The sequence below is a fragment of the Sus scrofa genome, chromosome 4, assembly GCF_054392235.1.
Source record: "Sus scrofa isolate SSC_HxYL_T2T_F1_AM1 chromosome 4, Sscrofa_HxYL_maternal_Yorkshire_Landrace_v2.0, whole genome shotgun sequence".
Taxonomy (NCBI): domain Eukaryota; kingdom Metazoa; phylum Chordata; class Mammalia; order Artiodactyla; family Suidae; genus Sus; species Sus scrofa.
Genome location: NC_139386.1, coordinates 86,035,923 through 86,051,506, shown reverse-complemented (window position 1 = coordinate 86,051,506; position 15,584 = coordinate 86,035,923). Strand labels below are relative to the sequence as shown.

At 35.6% G+C, this 15,584-nt stretch overlaps 1 protein-coding gene across 6 annotated transcripts in view; it reads right to left on the bottom strand.

The window, feature by feature from the left end:
• The window catches only part of NME7 (NME/NM23 family member 7), a 278,798-nt gene that overhangs the window by 204,029 nt on the left and 59,185 nt on the right, over window positions 1-15,584 (bottom strand). For all 6 annotated transcript variants that reach the window (XR_014843894.1, XM_021089441.2, XM_085022464.1 and 3 more), the window contains 3 exons: window positions 9,910-10,020; window positions 3,930-3,980; window positions 2,452-2,659 (listed from right to left, as the gene is read on the bottom strand). Coding sequence is in view for 5 of the 6 variants with exons in the window: in XM_021089441.2 (XP_020945100.1) it covers window positions 2,452-2,659; window positions 3,930-3,980; window positions 9,910-10,020 (370 nt within the window). In the remaining variant the exon portion in view is untranslated. The remainder of the gene's footprint in view (window positions 1-2,451; window positions 2,660-3,929; window positions 3,981-9,909; window positions 10,021-15,584) is intronic.

Below are 15,584 nucleotides of genomic sequence, written 5' to 3'. Positions count from 1 at the left end.
TAGACATTTCACATTTAAGACATCCAAACCAGAACTTATGATTTCCATCATCTTCCCGAAATCTGTTCACTCCCACCCTTTTCCCTATCCTTCAATTGCACAAGCCAAAAACAAAAAACAAAACAACAAAAACAAAAAAACCAGTGATCGCTGATTCCTCTTCTTTTTTTTCTTCTTCTCCTCCTCCTGTCAAATTAGGAAATCCTTTAGAATATATCCAGGATCTGACGATCTACTTCCACATCTGTCACCCTGGTCCATGCCACAACCAACTCTCCCCTTAATGATTACACTAACCTCCTAAATGCTCTCTCATTCCAACTTTTCCCACAACACATCTACCCCCATCCTGCCTGGTCTATTATTAACACAGCCATAAGAATTAAACTTATTAAAAACAGATTGTGTCACTCTACACAGACCCCTCCACAGCCTCCTATCTCATTCCGAATGAATTTCAAAGTCCTAGAGGTCCTGCAAGGCCTTCTGTGACTTGGCCCCTGGCTATACCCAACCTTAACTCCTGCAATTTCAAGAAATACATTTCTGCCCCAGCATCACTGACCTCATTCTCCTTACTGTTCTTTTAATATAGCATATACTTTGCATGAATCTTTGCATGTACTGTTCCCTTCCTTCCTGGAACACTCTTTTTCAGACATCTGCATGGTTGTCTCCCTCACTTTCTTCTGATCACTGCTCAAACCAGAGATTGTAAGGACTTTCTGAATATCCTATATTTAATAGCATCTAGCACTCTACTCCACACACAATCCTTCCTAAATTCTGGTCTATGCCCTTCCCCTGCCTTTTTTTTTTTCAGGGCATTTATTATCTGACATGTTATATGTCTATTTATTTATTATCTGGCATCCCCCCATCAGAAGACCTATAAGCTCCCTGTGGGCCAGGACTTTGTTCACAGTAGGTTCCAATAAATATTTTGGAATGACCGAAATTCAGGAATTTATATTTAGAACATCCAATTTATAAGTATCTACATGTACAACTGAGAAAAAAAAAGACATTCAGAAAACTTTAAGTAACAATGGAGCACTCTGAACTGTTACACTGACAGACCATCCTACTCCTATGCCAGTGTTACACTGCTTTTCATACTAAAGTTTTACAAAAAGTCTTACTATTGCATAAGGAAATCCCCATCTTATCACTACTATATCTTCTTCAAAAATTATCTTGGCTATTTTGGTTATTTCACATGAGAATTTTTCTTTACGTTTCATGAAAAACTTTGCTAGGATTTTGACTAGAATTGCACTGAACTTATAGATTAACATGAAAAGAACTGATATCCTCTTGATTTTTTTTTAAAAAAGGCAAAGGCCCTCCTTAGAAAATTGATTTCCTCAGTTTTGTTTCAGGCCATCTACAGGCTCATGAAAATGTAGAAAGTTTGCAATGATATTGACATTTATAATCCCACTGCAACAAATACTACAAATTTTTTTTAGTAGCTGCACCTGTGACACATAGATGTTTCCAGGCTAGGAGATGAAGCTAAGCTGCAGCTGCAGGCCTATGCCACAGCCACTGCAACATCTTCTCCCAGCTACATCTGTGACCTTCACCACAGCTTGCAGCAACACCAGATCTTTAACCCACTGAACGAGGCCAAGGATTGAAGCCTCATTCTCACAGACAATGTCAGGTCCTTAACGTGCTGAGCCACAATGGGAACTCCCAAAATTTCTTTTTAACAACAACAACAACAACAAGGAATTGATATCTTTATGCTACTGAATCTTCCTACCCATGAACATGGTATATATGTTCATTTATTTAATTATTTACTTATTGCCTAAAATAAAATTTATGATTTTCTTCAAAAAGATTTCCTACATCTTTTGTTAGGTCTATCTTAGATGTCATATAGTATTTAACTACTTAGCAGAGAAGCTTCTCACAATGCTAGGAATTAACTTGTACATCATTAACTCAGCATCAGTATAAACCCACAGTAATACCTTATTTGTAAGGAATTCAAATAAGGAGTAATTGTCAGAAAACTTTTTCATAAAACAATATATATAGGAAAAGAAAAGAATGTTAAACTTGAAAACAGTGTGTCAAGTCAAAGGAAGAATATATCAAATGATGCCTTCTTTTTCAATATTTACTTTCCATGTACTGGTATTCTTATATGAACTTAATAATTCAAACTTTGATGAGCTTCAGTAATTTAAGTCTTTGGAACAAAATGAGACAAGTATTTTTACTGAAGAATGCTTATTCTGACCATAACCAGGTTACCAGTTCAGAAAGGAGATGTATCACTGAAACACAGTTTAATCCTAGACAAAAGGTCAAAGTTTTCTCTACTCCTACATCAGCTGAGTATATCTGTCCTACCTCAGCAGTGACAAAATGCTTTACTTTGATATCAACATTTAAAAACAAAACCAGAATTAAAATATTTTTAAAACGCCTTACTCTGGCAGCACAAGACAAAGAATCAGGGCCGTGAGCTGCATTTCTTATGCCGTCTGTTCCAAAGACAGCTCTAATGCTTCCAGGAGCATCTGTACGTGCCAGTCCAGAGTTTGCAGGTCCAAGAAGCTTTTTCCATTCGCATATAGCATCATCTCTTAAAATCTCCATAGCAATTATAGGGCCACTTGTAATAAACTGGATCAGCTCACTGTGAAACAGGCCAAAGATTGATTTGCTTTATTTTGGTATCAACCTAGGTATCTCCATAAACAATAAGGCTATTTTACAACTTGAGTATTTCAACACCTGCATTAATATTATGATCTCAGAACCACTGGACAGTGAATTTACACGGGCAAGAGTATATTTTCAGAAATTGAGCATTTTGCAATAGCCCAAGTCCCTACAAATCACTAATGACAAATCAATTACTATTAGCCAAAAAAAAAAAAATTTCACTGTTTCATTGAATTAAGACTATTTCATTGACTTAAAATGCGTATTATTGATTTATGCTTTTTGGATTGCTCTGAAAGAAAGATCTTTTCATTTTCATGAAAAGAATCAAATAAAATTTCAAAATAGAGAAGGTGATAAGTGATACCTTGTTACATATTTGTAGTAAGAATTAATTTTTTTTGTGTGTAGATCTATTAGAATTCAAGGAACACCAATGAATTTTCAATCAATAAGCACTGAGTTCATGTACTGACATAAAAGACATTAAACTAGGAGCTGTAATACTCTAAACATATACAATGACTATAACAAAGAATAACTTCCAAGAGAATTATAGATGCCTACTCCAACAAGGTTTAAAAATATTTTTATAATGCTCTGTTTAAAATAATCTATGAATGATTTTCTTATATAACACTTTTTTTTAATAAAACACTACTCTGTGCAGGACACCAAATGGTATGTCTATTGTAGCAGCTTGGCTAACGTATTTATTAAAAATGTAAGGACTTCTTTGTCAACAGTAATATGAGGTACACAATATTCGTTTAACTTTAAATACTACTCAAATATTTAGAACAAAAATTTCATTTGCAACATTATTTGTGGATATATTTCAAAAAACAAAATGTATATCAAACTAGTTAACATAGGGTTTTATGAACAAGATTTTATATACATGAGAATAGCAACATAAGAGTTTAAAAACAAAAATAGATATTTAAAAATAGTGATAACTACATTTTATGTTAATCTACTGAAAACTAAAAAGCTATGCTCCTTATAACTTAAACAAATCATTCTACTTGCTTCTGATTAAAGTTTAATATATTTAATGATAACTCTAACAAAAGGCACAGAAAAAGTAATTCTTAGAAAACTCTGCAGTTGTAAGTTGTAGCAAAGGACTTTTTGACAAGTTCTTCTCAGGAAACAAATTTTTGAATTTTATTATTATAACTTTTTACTTTGCAGAATATTCTCCATTATATACCACAAGCCCCAAATTTAATACCTACTTTAAAAAGGGCCTTGACTGATGATCTATATGAAAATCAGTTGCTTCTTTCCTACAAAATAATAAAAACAACAATAGTTAAGAATTATGTAAGGGAGTTCCCTTTGTGGTGCAGCAGAAACAAATCCAACTAATATGCATGAGGATGTCGGTTCAATCCCTGGCCTCACTCAGTGGGTTGGAGATCCGGCGTTGCCATGAGCTTTGGTATAGGTTGCAGATGTGGCTCAGATTCCACATTGCTGTGGCTGTGGGGTAGGCCGGCAGCTGTAGCTCTGATTAGACCCCTTCCCTGGGAACTTCCATATGCCCCAGGTGCAGCACTAAAAAGACAAAAATAAAAATAAAAAATAAAGGAATTATGTAAGAAAATTATTTCAGCTTATTTTAATAAAATAAAGATGATATTTATTTGAACTGTATGTGAATTGATTAATTTCTGTTCAAATTCCTCAATTTTTTTTTGCTACTATGGACATCTATGTTAAGACATAAAAATTAAAATAAATATGAGGCAACATTTACTTTACTACTCATATTCCTATTTACTATCTTTCTTTTCAGTAGCATCTTTAACATTCTAAAAACAAAGTTTAGCATTTGACCAATAAGAATTATATATTTTTTTTAATTTTTAATTTAAGTATAGTTGATTTACAATGTTATATCAATTTCTGCTGTACAACAAAGTGATTCATTTAAACATATATAGACATTATTTATATTCCTTGCTATTACAGTTTATCTCAGGATATTGAATATAATTCCCTGTGCTATACAGAAGGATCTTGTTGTTTATCCATTCTATATGTAATAGTTTACATCTACTAACCTTCAACTCCCAGTCCATCTCTTCTCCACCACCCCTTCCCCCTTAGCAACCACAAGTCTGTTCTCTATATCTGTGAGTCTGTTTCTATTTTGGAGATATGTGGAATCTTAAAACTTGACACAAATGAACCTATAAGTGATTATCATATGGTATTTGTCTTTTTCTTTCTGGCAGTATTAGAATCTCTAGTTCCATCCATGTTACTGCAAATAGCATTATTTTCTTTTTTATGACTAAGTAGTATTCCATTGTGTGTATATACCAAATATTCTTTTTTTAAATTTTATTTTGTATTTCCATAATACATTATTTTTTTCCTATCGTACAGCATGGTGATCCAGTTATACATACATGTATACATTCTTTTTTCTCACATTATCATGCTCCATCATAAGTGACTAGATATAATTCCCAGTGCTACACAAGAGTATCTCATTGCTAATCCATTCCAAAGGCAATAGTCTGCAGCTATTAAGCCCAAGCTCCCAATCCATCCTACTCCCTCCCCCTCCCCCTCGGCAACCACAAGTCTATTCTTTATGATTTTTTTTTTCCCCTGTGGAAAGGTTCATTTCCTTTCCACATATAATTGTGCTGTATATTAGATTCCAGATATATCACATGGTATTTGTCTTTCTCTTTCTGACTTAGTTCACTCAGTATGAGAGTCTCTAGTTCCATCCATGCTGCTGCCAATGGCATTATTTTATTCTTTTTTATGGCTGAGTAGTATTCCATTGTGTATATATATCAAACATTCTTTAACCATTTATCTGTTGATGAACATTTAGGATGCTTCCATATGTTGGCTACTGTGAACAGTGCTGCTATGAAAATAGGAATGCATGTATATTTTTGAATTAGAGTTTTGTTCAGATATATACCCAGGAGTAGAATTCCTGGATCATATGGTAACTCTATTTTCTCAGGAACCTCCATACTGTTTGTTTATTTGTTTTTCTTCCAGAGAGGGGTTTATTTAAGACAGGCAAATAAAATGTATCGAGCTATTATCCTGTTGTAATTATTCCTGTATGGTCAGCCAAATGAGACCTCAGCTTGAGGTAACAAAGGTTAAAATTGGCTTTCCAATATTTACCCAGGAGTTTGGAATTTCCAGGAACAGCAGTAGAACAAGAATGTTGTACTCATCATCTGTTCCCTTCTAACTACACGTGGTAACTGAATGATCTCTATATTTGGTCAATGGAAAATGTTTCTCCAAAGATGTGTCTGTCAACCTTTAGCTGTCAAGGAAATCCGCACTCAAAAGAAAAACCCATCATCGAACTAAGAATTATTTTTTTGTTACAATTATTTGTTTGTAAATGAGTTACATCAAAAACCACAAGGCTATCTTCAAATTCAAAATCTGTCACTTTTTTCCATAAGCTTTAAATTTGAGAAGTCAGGCTACAATTTTAATTTAATAGTTGTCATTTTCTTTCTTAGACTGCTCCCAAAGAAAGACTATATACTTGGTGTTTTTTAGAACTGCGTGACAAATTATGCATATCAATGTATTGTTACTGGTTACTAATGCTTGAACCGACATCATCAAAACAAGGGATAATAGGCAGATATTCAGAAATCTGAGTTTATTAAGGGCAATAGAGATTTACCTTTTAAATTTATATTCCCACAAATACAGAGCAAGGAAAGGATAACAGACTTTTAAACCAATTAGCTGAAAAGTCTAAATGACCTTTTAAATCAAATCAAGTGTCTCTTGAACTCAAACGGTTTTCTCAAAGGCTTTAAAATGAGTTCAATGAACATGGCAAGTATATTTCAAAATCAACTACTTTTTAAAATAAAGTATCTTCTAACAAAGGATTAAACTTCCAGGCTTAATAATTTAGTATATAATGTTTTAAGATACCAGGCTTAATAATTTAATATATAATGTTTTAAGATACCAAAGTCCTATTAAAAAATGAATTCACATAATAAGCTATATCAGGATACACTTTTATTCAAAACCAAGTGTTCCAAAATTTTCTCTTTGGCTATGAAGTGGTTATGAAAAAGTACACTATGCAAGTATAGAAAAAAAAACATTAATCCCAAGAAATGGAAAGGGAAGAAAATTCACCTTTCTAGAGCCTATTATATGCCAATATTAAATTATTATCCTCAAACAATATTTTAAAATAGGGATGATTGCCTTCATTTTACATATGAAAATAATGGAAATCTGTATGATTACATAACCTGTCCAGGTCAAAGTGCTAGTTAGGAAAGAAGGACAGGGAGATTTGAACCCAAATTTATGATTGCTTATGAACTTTCAGAAAAAAAAAAAAATTCTAGCCAGTAAGAATTCGAAAAAATGATATGGATATACTGTATTATAGCCTAAAATGAGGTAAAACAATGTCTGAAAAACTCATGTGGGAAGTACTTTAGAAGGGATAGCAGTAAGACTACTTATATCACCAATTCTAAAATTTTTCAACCCAACTTAACTACTAAAAAAGAAAAAATATCATGATTTTTAACATCAATGAAAATACTTAATTACTAAAAGTATTTTCCTTCTAACATAGTTATATTCCCATTCAAATCTAAAATTGAAACCAAGATGAGAGCTCATGAACTTTTATTTCTTATCGTTCTTATTTAATGCTTCCCTTAATAAGTTTAGATGGGGAGAAATAGGAACAAGTGCTTCACCACCTAGAGAAGTTTAGTTGTTGTTGTTCCATTTTGTTGTGTTGTGTTTTTATAGAGAAATTCACGATTCTTTCACAAAGATCTATTAAATTCTTTCATGAAAATTTTTGCTTAACCCCTACTCTGAATCAGGTGCTGATCTGAGAACTAGAAGTATAAAGTCAGATGGAACTCAGCAGCTGCCTTTCAGATACTGTCCTGATGGAGGAACAGACATGGAAGGAAATACATTTAGAGAAGATGTAAGCATTGGGAGCTACTCCTCTATGTGTCTCTGGCACTCCCAAAGTGTCCTGTTGGGTATGCCAAGAATACAAGGCCCCAGCTACTCTTTATCCCAACCATTTCTCAGAATTATGTTTATAGTGAGCAACTTTGAGGGATGAGGTCATGTCTCTTCAGTACAAAGAGCAGGCTTGTTTACTGCTTGTTAATGAAACAGTGGGTAACCCAAGTTCAGGGCTCCTCAGCTGTGATGCAATCAACTGTGTATACAACATCCACCAAGGCCCATATCTTATTATTCCCACGGGACATGAAGGCAAGGGGAACCAACAGAAACATGATGTTCATTCTGCTTGCTGAGCTACAATCAAGCTCTTTGTCTGACTCAGAATCTCACATCTTTCACTAGCATCCCTGAGAGATTTACAGACTAACTTATTAGCTTTTAAATTGGGTAAAATCTAAGACTCAATAGTAATAGTAATAGAAATGCATGAGATGCTATAAACAATTAAAAAAGCAGTTAAGCTTTCCTGGGCAACTTTATTGTGGAACGTTTGATGCCAAATTATCAAACACTGAAAGTGCAGAGACATTATTTAGTCTCATTAAAACTATTCAAAGTCATCTCTCCAGAATTCCGTCCTATTGCTTGCTATAATGGCAAGCATTCTCAATACATAGAGAAATGAGACAAATTTAACTGCAGTTATAAAGGATCACGACCTTGGTTTCTGCTAAAAAGTACTACTACATTACTACCACTAATAACTAACATCTATATACACTTACTATGTACCACGATTTTTCAAAGCACTTTACATGTATTAAAACTTACATACGGAGTTCCTGTCATGGTGCAGCAGAAACGAATCCAACTAGAAACCATGAGTTTGCGGGTTCGATCCCTGGTCTCCCTCAGTGAGTAAAGGATCTGGCGTTGCCATGAGTTGTGATGTAGGCCGCAGGCACGGATTGGATCTGGCATTTTTGTGGCTCTGGTGTAGGCCTGCAGCTATAGCTCCAATTCGACCCCTAGCCTGGGAACCTCTGTATGCCGCGGGTGTAGCCCTAAAAAGACAAAAGACAAAAACAAACAAACAAACAAAACCCTCATGTAACCCCATAACAATTTTATGATACAGGTGTTATTATAACCTCCACTTTGCAGATGAAGAAACTGAAGCACAGAGGGAAGTCATTCAGAGTCACACACCTAATAAATAGTGCAGTTACAAGGTATCTGGCTCTAGACTGTATGCTCTGAAATAGAAGACCCCTGCCTTTCTAGAATACATATAAACTGGGAGATATCACACGGGGGAAAAAATTCAAGTTATGTTATTGTTGGGGTAAAACTGAGGATGTTTTAAGGTTTTTTGGGATCAGACTTATCAAAGCTGCACTGAATATCTACTTATATCCGTTGTATTTTCAGAGACAAAAAAGCAACTGTCCCATGGAATAGATAGCCAGGAACAGCAGTGAGAAGACACTTAACCAAAAAAAAAAAAAAAAAACAAAAAAACAAACATACACAAATCAGTGGAGTAACATAATACCAATGGGTCCAACCCTACCTATTAAGGCCCCTAAGTCTTATTTTTACCAAATAACTTTGAAAATACCTGGTCAGATAGAATGGCTTGTTTTTTCAGTTCAGTAAATAGGTATATCTACCAATTATACATATTGAGAGGAATGAAAACATTTCCAAACACATTACTTTTGAAAAAAAAAATTGGGGGCCAGATCCGCAGCATGTGGGAGCTCCTGGTCCAGGGATCGAACACGTGCCACAGCAGCAACCTGAGCCACAATGGTAACAACACTAGATCTCCAACACACTGACCACCAGAGAACTCCCTTGAAAATCTGGATAGTAATATTCCCTTGTCAAATAGAAATATTCTTTCATTTCTCCTACCATTTTTATACAATGTGCTAAACTTGCATAAGGAGAAGAAATTACAGTTATCAAACACTGGTGTTATAAAAGCAGATAGAGTTATGAAAGACAAACAGTTAATGTCTAATAGTAGCATAACCTGAAAACTACTTGCTTGTTATTCAAGCATTATTTATGCATCTGATTACCTGCTGCCTTATATTTTCTCATTCTAACAAGATTACTACTCTATTCTTTGTCATTCTGTGGAAGTTAACTTTAAACAATGACATTAAAGATTTCTGTTTTTTTAAAAAAGGAACCAGACATTATGTAACTGAAAATGATCGAAATATTTACCTCGAAAGCGTCATCATTTTGAGTTTGGTTAGAGTAAATCCAGCTTTGTTTATTATTTCAATTATTTCTCCAGCTTTTGATACTGCATCTGGTTTAATCAGGGCTAGTGTTCTGTAAAGAAATAAAGAATATTTTAAAAATAAAGTTCAGCAGTTTTATTAATTCCAAAGCAGTGGTAGTTTCCTTAAAAACCCTAGATCAAACATCAAAGTGAATTATAAAGAGAAGTGTATTAATGGTCTCTTAAAAACTTATACAAAGGAAGGTTACTATTTTCCCCAAGGAAATCAAGATTAGGTACCCAATCCATAAAATAATAAAAGCTTAGAGGGAAACAAAGCTGAAATTGTTATTCTCAAAAAGTCCATGTTAGAAAACACAGGAGTTTAAATTTTCTATTTCTTAGCATGTATTTTATGAGACGACAATTCTCTAAAAAGTTGCAATAAACACATGAGCTTGATTTTTGGTCTCTTAGATTTTTAACTTCTGTATGCCATGCAGTCAGTTCAGCACTGATTTGGAAATAATTATAAATTCTTCTATGAACACTTCATTTATAGCATGAATGCTGTACAAAAGAATTGAAGTGTCTTCTTACCTGACAATGTATACAGCTAGTGCCAACTTTTAAAAGTCACACTTTCCTCTAAGAGGATAAGTCAGAGCTACTACGTACTCTCCACTGTGAAGCCACAGAATTAATATATTTTTGAAGATGGAGATCACCTGAGTGCTCTCATTTTACTAACAAGGAAATGAGGCCCAGAAAGGTAATTTGCCAAGATCGTACAGCTGGTCTGTGCCATCTTCATAATAGAAGCCCCAGCTCACGAGACTTCCAGATCTGTGCGACTTCCACACCACAAATTATATTGCCATTAATATTAGTAACAGAGAACATAATCACAAATCCTCAAGACTAATAGTTGCAAATGCAAATAAAAATCAGATTAAGGGCAGGAATTCAATTTATATGGCATGCAAAATTTTAAAAAAATGCTGTCACTTTCCCTTCTTTACAAGTCTTCTGACACATTGGCATTAATTCAAAGCATCTATAAAAGGAGAATAATTGGCCTTTTCATAGTGGACTTTCTTCACCAATGAAACGAACTTAGCTAAGGATTAATGATGCAAATACCCTTACTGAAATTAGATATAACTTATGGCTGGCTGTTAAAACTTTTAATTAACAGAAGTTGTTCATCTTAGTCTGTTAGAGCTTGTAATAAATAGACTATATCTTTATTCCAAAGCAAGTGAGTCACTCACAGCATTTTAAATGGCTTCACTGAAGACAATTAAAACTCATCACTTTTTTAGATCACATTATTTAAACATTATAAAGGCAAACCAACCCATGATTGTTTATGCTAAACTCTGGAAAAATCTTCCTGAACCATAGCTCTTAAAGAAAATATAAAACACATTAGCAGTGAACAAGAAGCAACATGAAAAATATAAAACTGACAGATTTTAGTTTAAAATGCAGTTTCATTTCTCTTGAAATGCCAACAAGAGACAAAGCATTGATTGCTATGATTGACTTTAAATAAGTTCCTGTCACATCTTCACTGCTTAATTGTTCATTAGAAGATAGTTAAAATGTATTTTGAAGGGAAAAGAGGCATTAGGAATCATACATATTATTTAAAAGTGAAGATATCACACAAAGAAAGTAAAGGACCACAAAAATATAATAGTGCTGCTCTTTTCTATTGCTGCATGACAAACCATCCAAAATGTAGTGGCTGAAAACTACAACTTCAAGATTCTATAGATTGGCCGGGTAGTGGTTTCACCCGGGACTGGTCACACAGCTGTACTTGGAAGGTGGATCAGCTTAGAAGAGGCCTCTTCCCTTGACGCCTCAAGAAGCTAGAACAGGCAAGGCAACAGATTCTCCCTTTGTCTCCATAAAGAAATGCAGCCTTACCAGCCTTGATCTTAGCCTAGTGAGATCTGTGTTGGACTTCTCATCTATAAAACTATAATAAATCTATATTGTTTAAGCATTTGAGCATTGGTAACTTGTTATGACTTCTAGAAAGACCACAGAGGGGGGGAAAAAGACTGAGAAGCAAAATACCTCAACTAACAACAATAAAAAGACAAGAAAAAAAAAACAGAAAAGAAAGCAGTACAATAGTAGACATATGTTCAAAAATACTAATACGACACATGAAAATGCATGTTTACCAGTTTTACCAATGAAAACCTAGAGGTTTTCAGGCTGGATTTTTTTTAAAGAGCCACATGCTGTTTATAAGAAATACACGTAAAATATAACTTAACAAGGCTGAAAGTAGAGAGATAGCAAAAAGACCTTAATCAACCAAAAACAGATTATTGATCAAACCCATTTTTGGGAAAGATGGCTACTAAGTTCACCCACATCCTTTGGCAGTGGTCTCCTTCCACCTCCGAAGCTGTCAAGGGAGGCTAAGTACTTCTCACACCAACATCCCTCCGGTTCTCTGAAGCTGGGAAAGGTTCTCGGGTTTTATGAATTCATGTGATTAGACTGCAGCCATGGAAATGATCCAGAATAACTTCGCCATCTCAAGGCCTAAAATCATCAGCAAATCTGGAAAGTGTCTTTGTCATGTAAGGTAACAGTTGGGTTGCACCCTGGAGGCCTGCAAGCCTTGTAGCTGCCCAGCTACAAGGTAGAAGAAAGATCCTGGAGACAGTGACAGTGACATAAATTATTGGACAGGGGGATCTTACACAAAGGGTCCTGAAGCAGCACTCCACCAAATGCAGCAGGTGACTGGCAGAAACTTGGCAACAGTCTTCACTACTCTGGGGAGGAGACTATTTATACGGGAAGTTGACGCCCGGTGGGCTCATCAGTTATCAGGAGCTAATTAAGCCTAATAATTAAGAGGACTGGATAGTCATGTGAGTGAAGCAGAGACTGGTGGAGCAGGGGGAATATACAAAGAGCAAGAGAACAGCCATCCAAATGCCATAGCCATTGAGTAACATATTCATAGGTTCTAGAGATTAGAAACATCTTTGGACATTTTGGGGCAGCCATGATTCTACCTACTATACTCTTATGTTGGCTTCAAGTTTATATACTATTTCTCTAGTAGTTAGCTTTGAAACTTTTTCATAGTTATTTAACTGAAAATTCTTTTCTTTTTCCTTTGGCCACTCCTGGATCATGCAGAAGTTCCGGGCCAGGAATTGAACTGCACCACAGCAGTGGCCCAAGACACAGCAGTGAAAACACCAGATCCCTAACCTGCCAAACCACCAGGGAACTCCTAACTTAAAATTCTTAAAAGTTGTATAGTATCTTGACCCTTTAGAAATTTAGAACATTTGAGCTCCAGTATTCTCTCTTCCAACTTACATAGTTTCTCTGCTCTTCTGGACATTCAGTTTTTTGCCCTCATATTAGAGATTTTGGGGGGTGGGGAGTACAAGTGATATTTGCTTGGATTTACCTACGTTTCCTGGTAGTAAACAGAAGAAGAATCCTAATTTTCTCCTGAGAACTTAAATGCTGCTGTTGGAGCTATCATATTATCAACCTTGGACAGTGAGACCTTAGATAAGTAAAGATGAGAAAAAAATATGTGCGTGAATTTTTAGCATGGTCTGTGTAAATTAAACTAGGGTCTCATTGAATGCATTCCAGTGCCTTTTACAAACCCAACCTCAACTGCTCACCACTGTTCACCACCAACGAGGATGATATGTAAAGTAAATTGGTATTGAGGGAGTAGTTTCCCAAAGGTGAGAACTGTATTCATGTGGTCTCCTCTCCTGAGAAGGAGCCTTGATCTACTCAAAAATGTTAGGCCAAATGGCTTAAAGAAATAAAACTCCAAAGACACTGGGAACACGTGTACCTTTGCTCCTCATGAGTAAAGCCACTTCTACTCCATTCCCAGGAAAGCGCTCCCTCCACTCCCTTTCATTGGCTCCTTCCTCCAACCCCTTCATTGGCTTCTCCCTCCACTTCCTTCATTGGTTTCTCCCTCCACCCCTTCACTGGCTCCTCCCTCCACCCCTTCATTGGCTCCTCCACAGATGGCTGCAATTCAGGGTTTCCCGTTGTATGTGGCCCGCCTATTCTCTCTCCAACCTGCAGGCCCTCAAGCAGGGCATGGTCTATAGCTCTTCTCCTGCTTCCACTTGGTTAGCACAGCTGAGGCAAAAGCCAGCACCTGTATACAAGTCTACCCTTCTCTGGTACTCTCCCATACTCTGCCTTGAGGTAGACAGAAAACTCTGGGCAAGTGTGGTTTGCTCCAGAGATTTCTCTCTCCCTCAGGAGAGCCCCAAAGTCTAAACTGAGAAGGAGTGAGGACAAGGAGTGGGATGGAAAAGTAGGGAGAGGAACAAAACTTGAACCATTCTTAAAGGTAACCTATACCAAATGACCTAAATAAAACCAGTACTTTGTTTTGGTTTGCATCTGGTGCTTGTGTCAGTGCTTCAAGAGTTATTAATTTGGAGGGGAGAAGGGAGACTAACTGAGCTCAAGAGATGACAGGAAGCATGTATGGGCTGCTCTTATCTTCTGAGATGGCACGGACTATGTCTGTGGAGTATGTTTCTCCCAGAGCAACTCCTGCCTTTTAAGATAGACCACATTCTGTCTATGGAATGTGTATCTCTCACAATAAACCTGCTTTTACTTTACTATGGCTCACTCTTGAACTCTTTCCTGTCTGAAACCAAGGAACCTCACCTGGCAGCCCTTACCAGGAACTTGGCCGAGATCTGGGACATGACCATCCTCTTGCATCCCATCTTCCTGCAACCTTTTTACAAAAAAAAAAAAGAGGGAAGAAGTGGTCTTCTCTCCCTCTACTCTGATTATAACTTGTAGCCCACTTAATTCTCAGGACAGAGCCCTCTTGCCTGCCGATTTGTACCCTTCACAAGCATCCTATAGTAATAAATCTATTTCCTACCTAAAAAACAAAAACAAAACTTGTATGATGTCTTTACATTTGAACAATAGAACCATTAAGTATCAATTCATTACTAAGATTAAAATCAAATACTCATTGATAATTAACTATCCATTCAGTTTGGTGAGATTTATAAAAAAGAGAACAAATTAAAAATTAGTGAAGAGAGTATATCTTACATTAAGTTTTCTTAAAAGAAAAATCAATATAAGAAATAGTTTAAAAGAAGGGAGTGGGAGGAAACTCTCGGAGGTGATAGATAAATTTTATTCTTGAGTGCGGTAATGGTTTCATAGGTGTATACTTATCTCCAAACTCATGTGATAAATATCTACAGCTTTTTGTATGTCAATTATACCTCAATAAAGTGGCTTTTAAAAAAAAGTAAAAGGATAGACATGTGAGTCAAATGTCAGGTTTCTACAGTTAACAGGAATTAGAAAGCTGAGGCTAGTTTATGAACTAATTTGAATTCTATTTTTACCTGGATAAGTGCCTCAAAATTAGCAGATGGGCACCATGATGATCAACTTTACTCCTCCCTCTCACTAGGCTTTACTCCAGAAAGAAAGGAGTTGAGAATGATATATATGATAGGAATGTAATCAACTCATACATTTTCCTTGACACCATATAAAACTGAGAGTTAGACTTAGTTATAATTATTACATTAAAGCTATTTCTATGGGACCATGATAGACCTGCATGCATTTTCTCCATATGCCTAATTTTTGG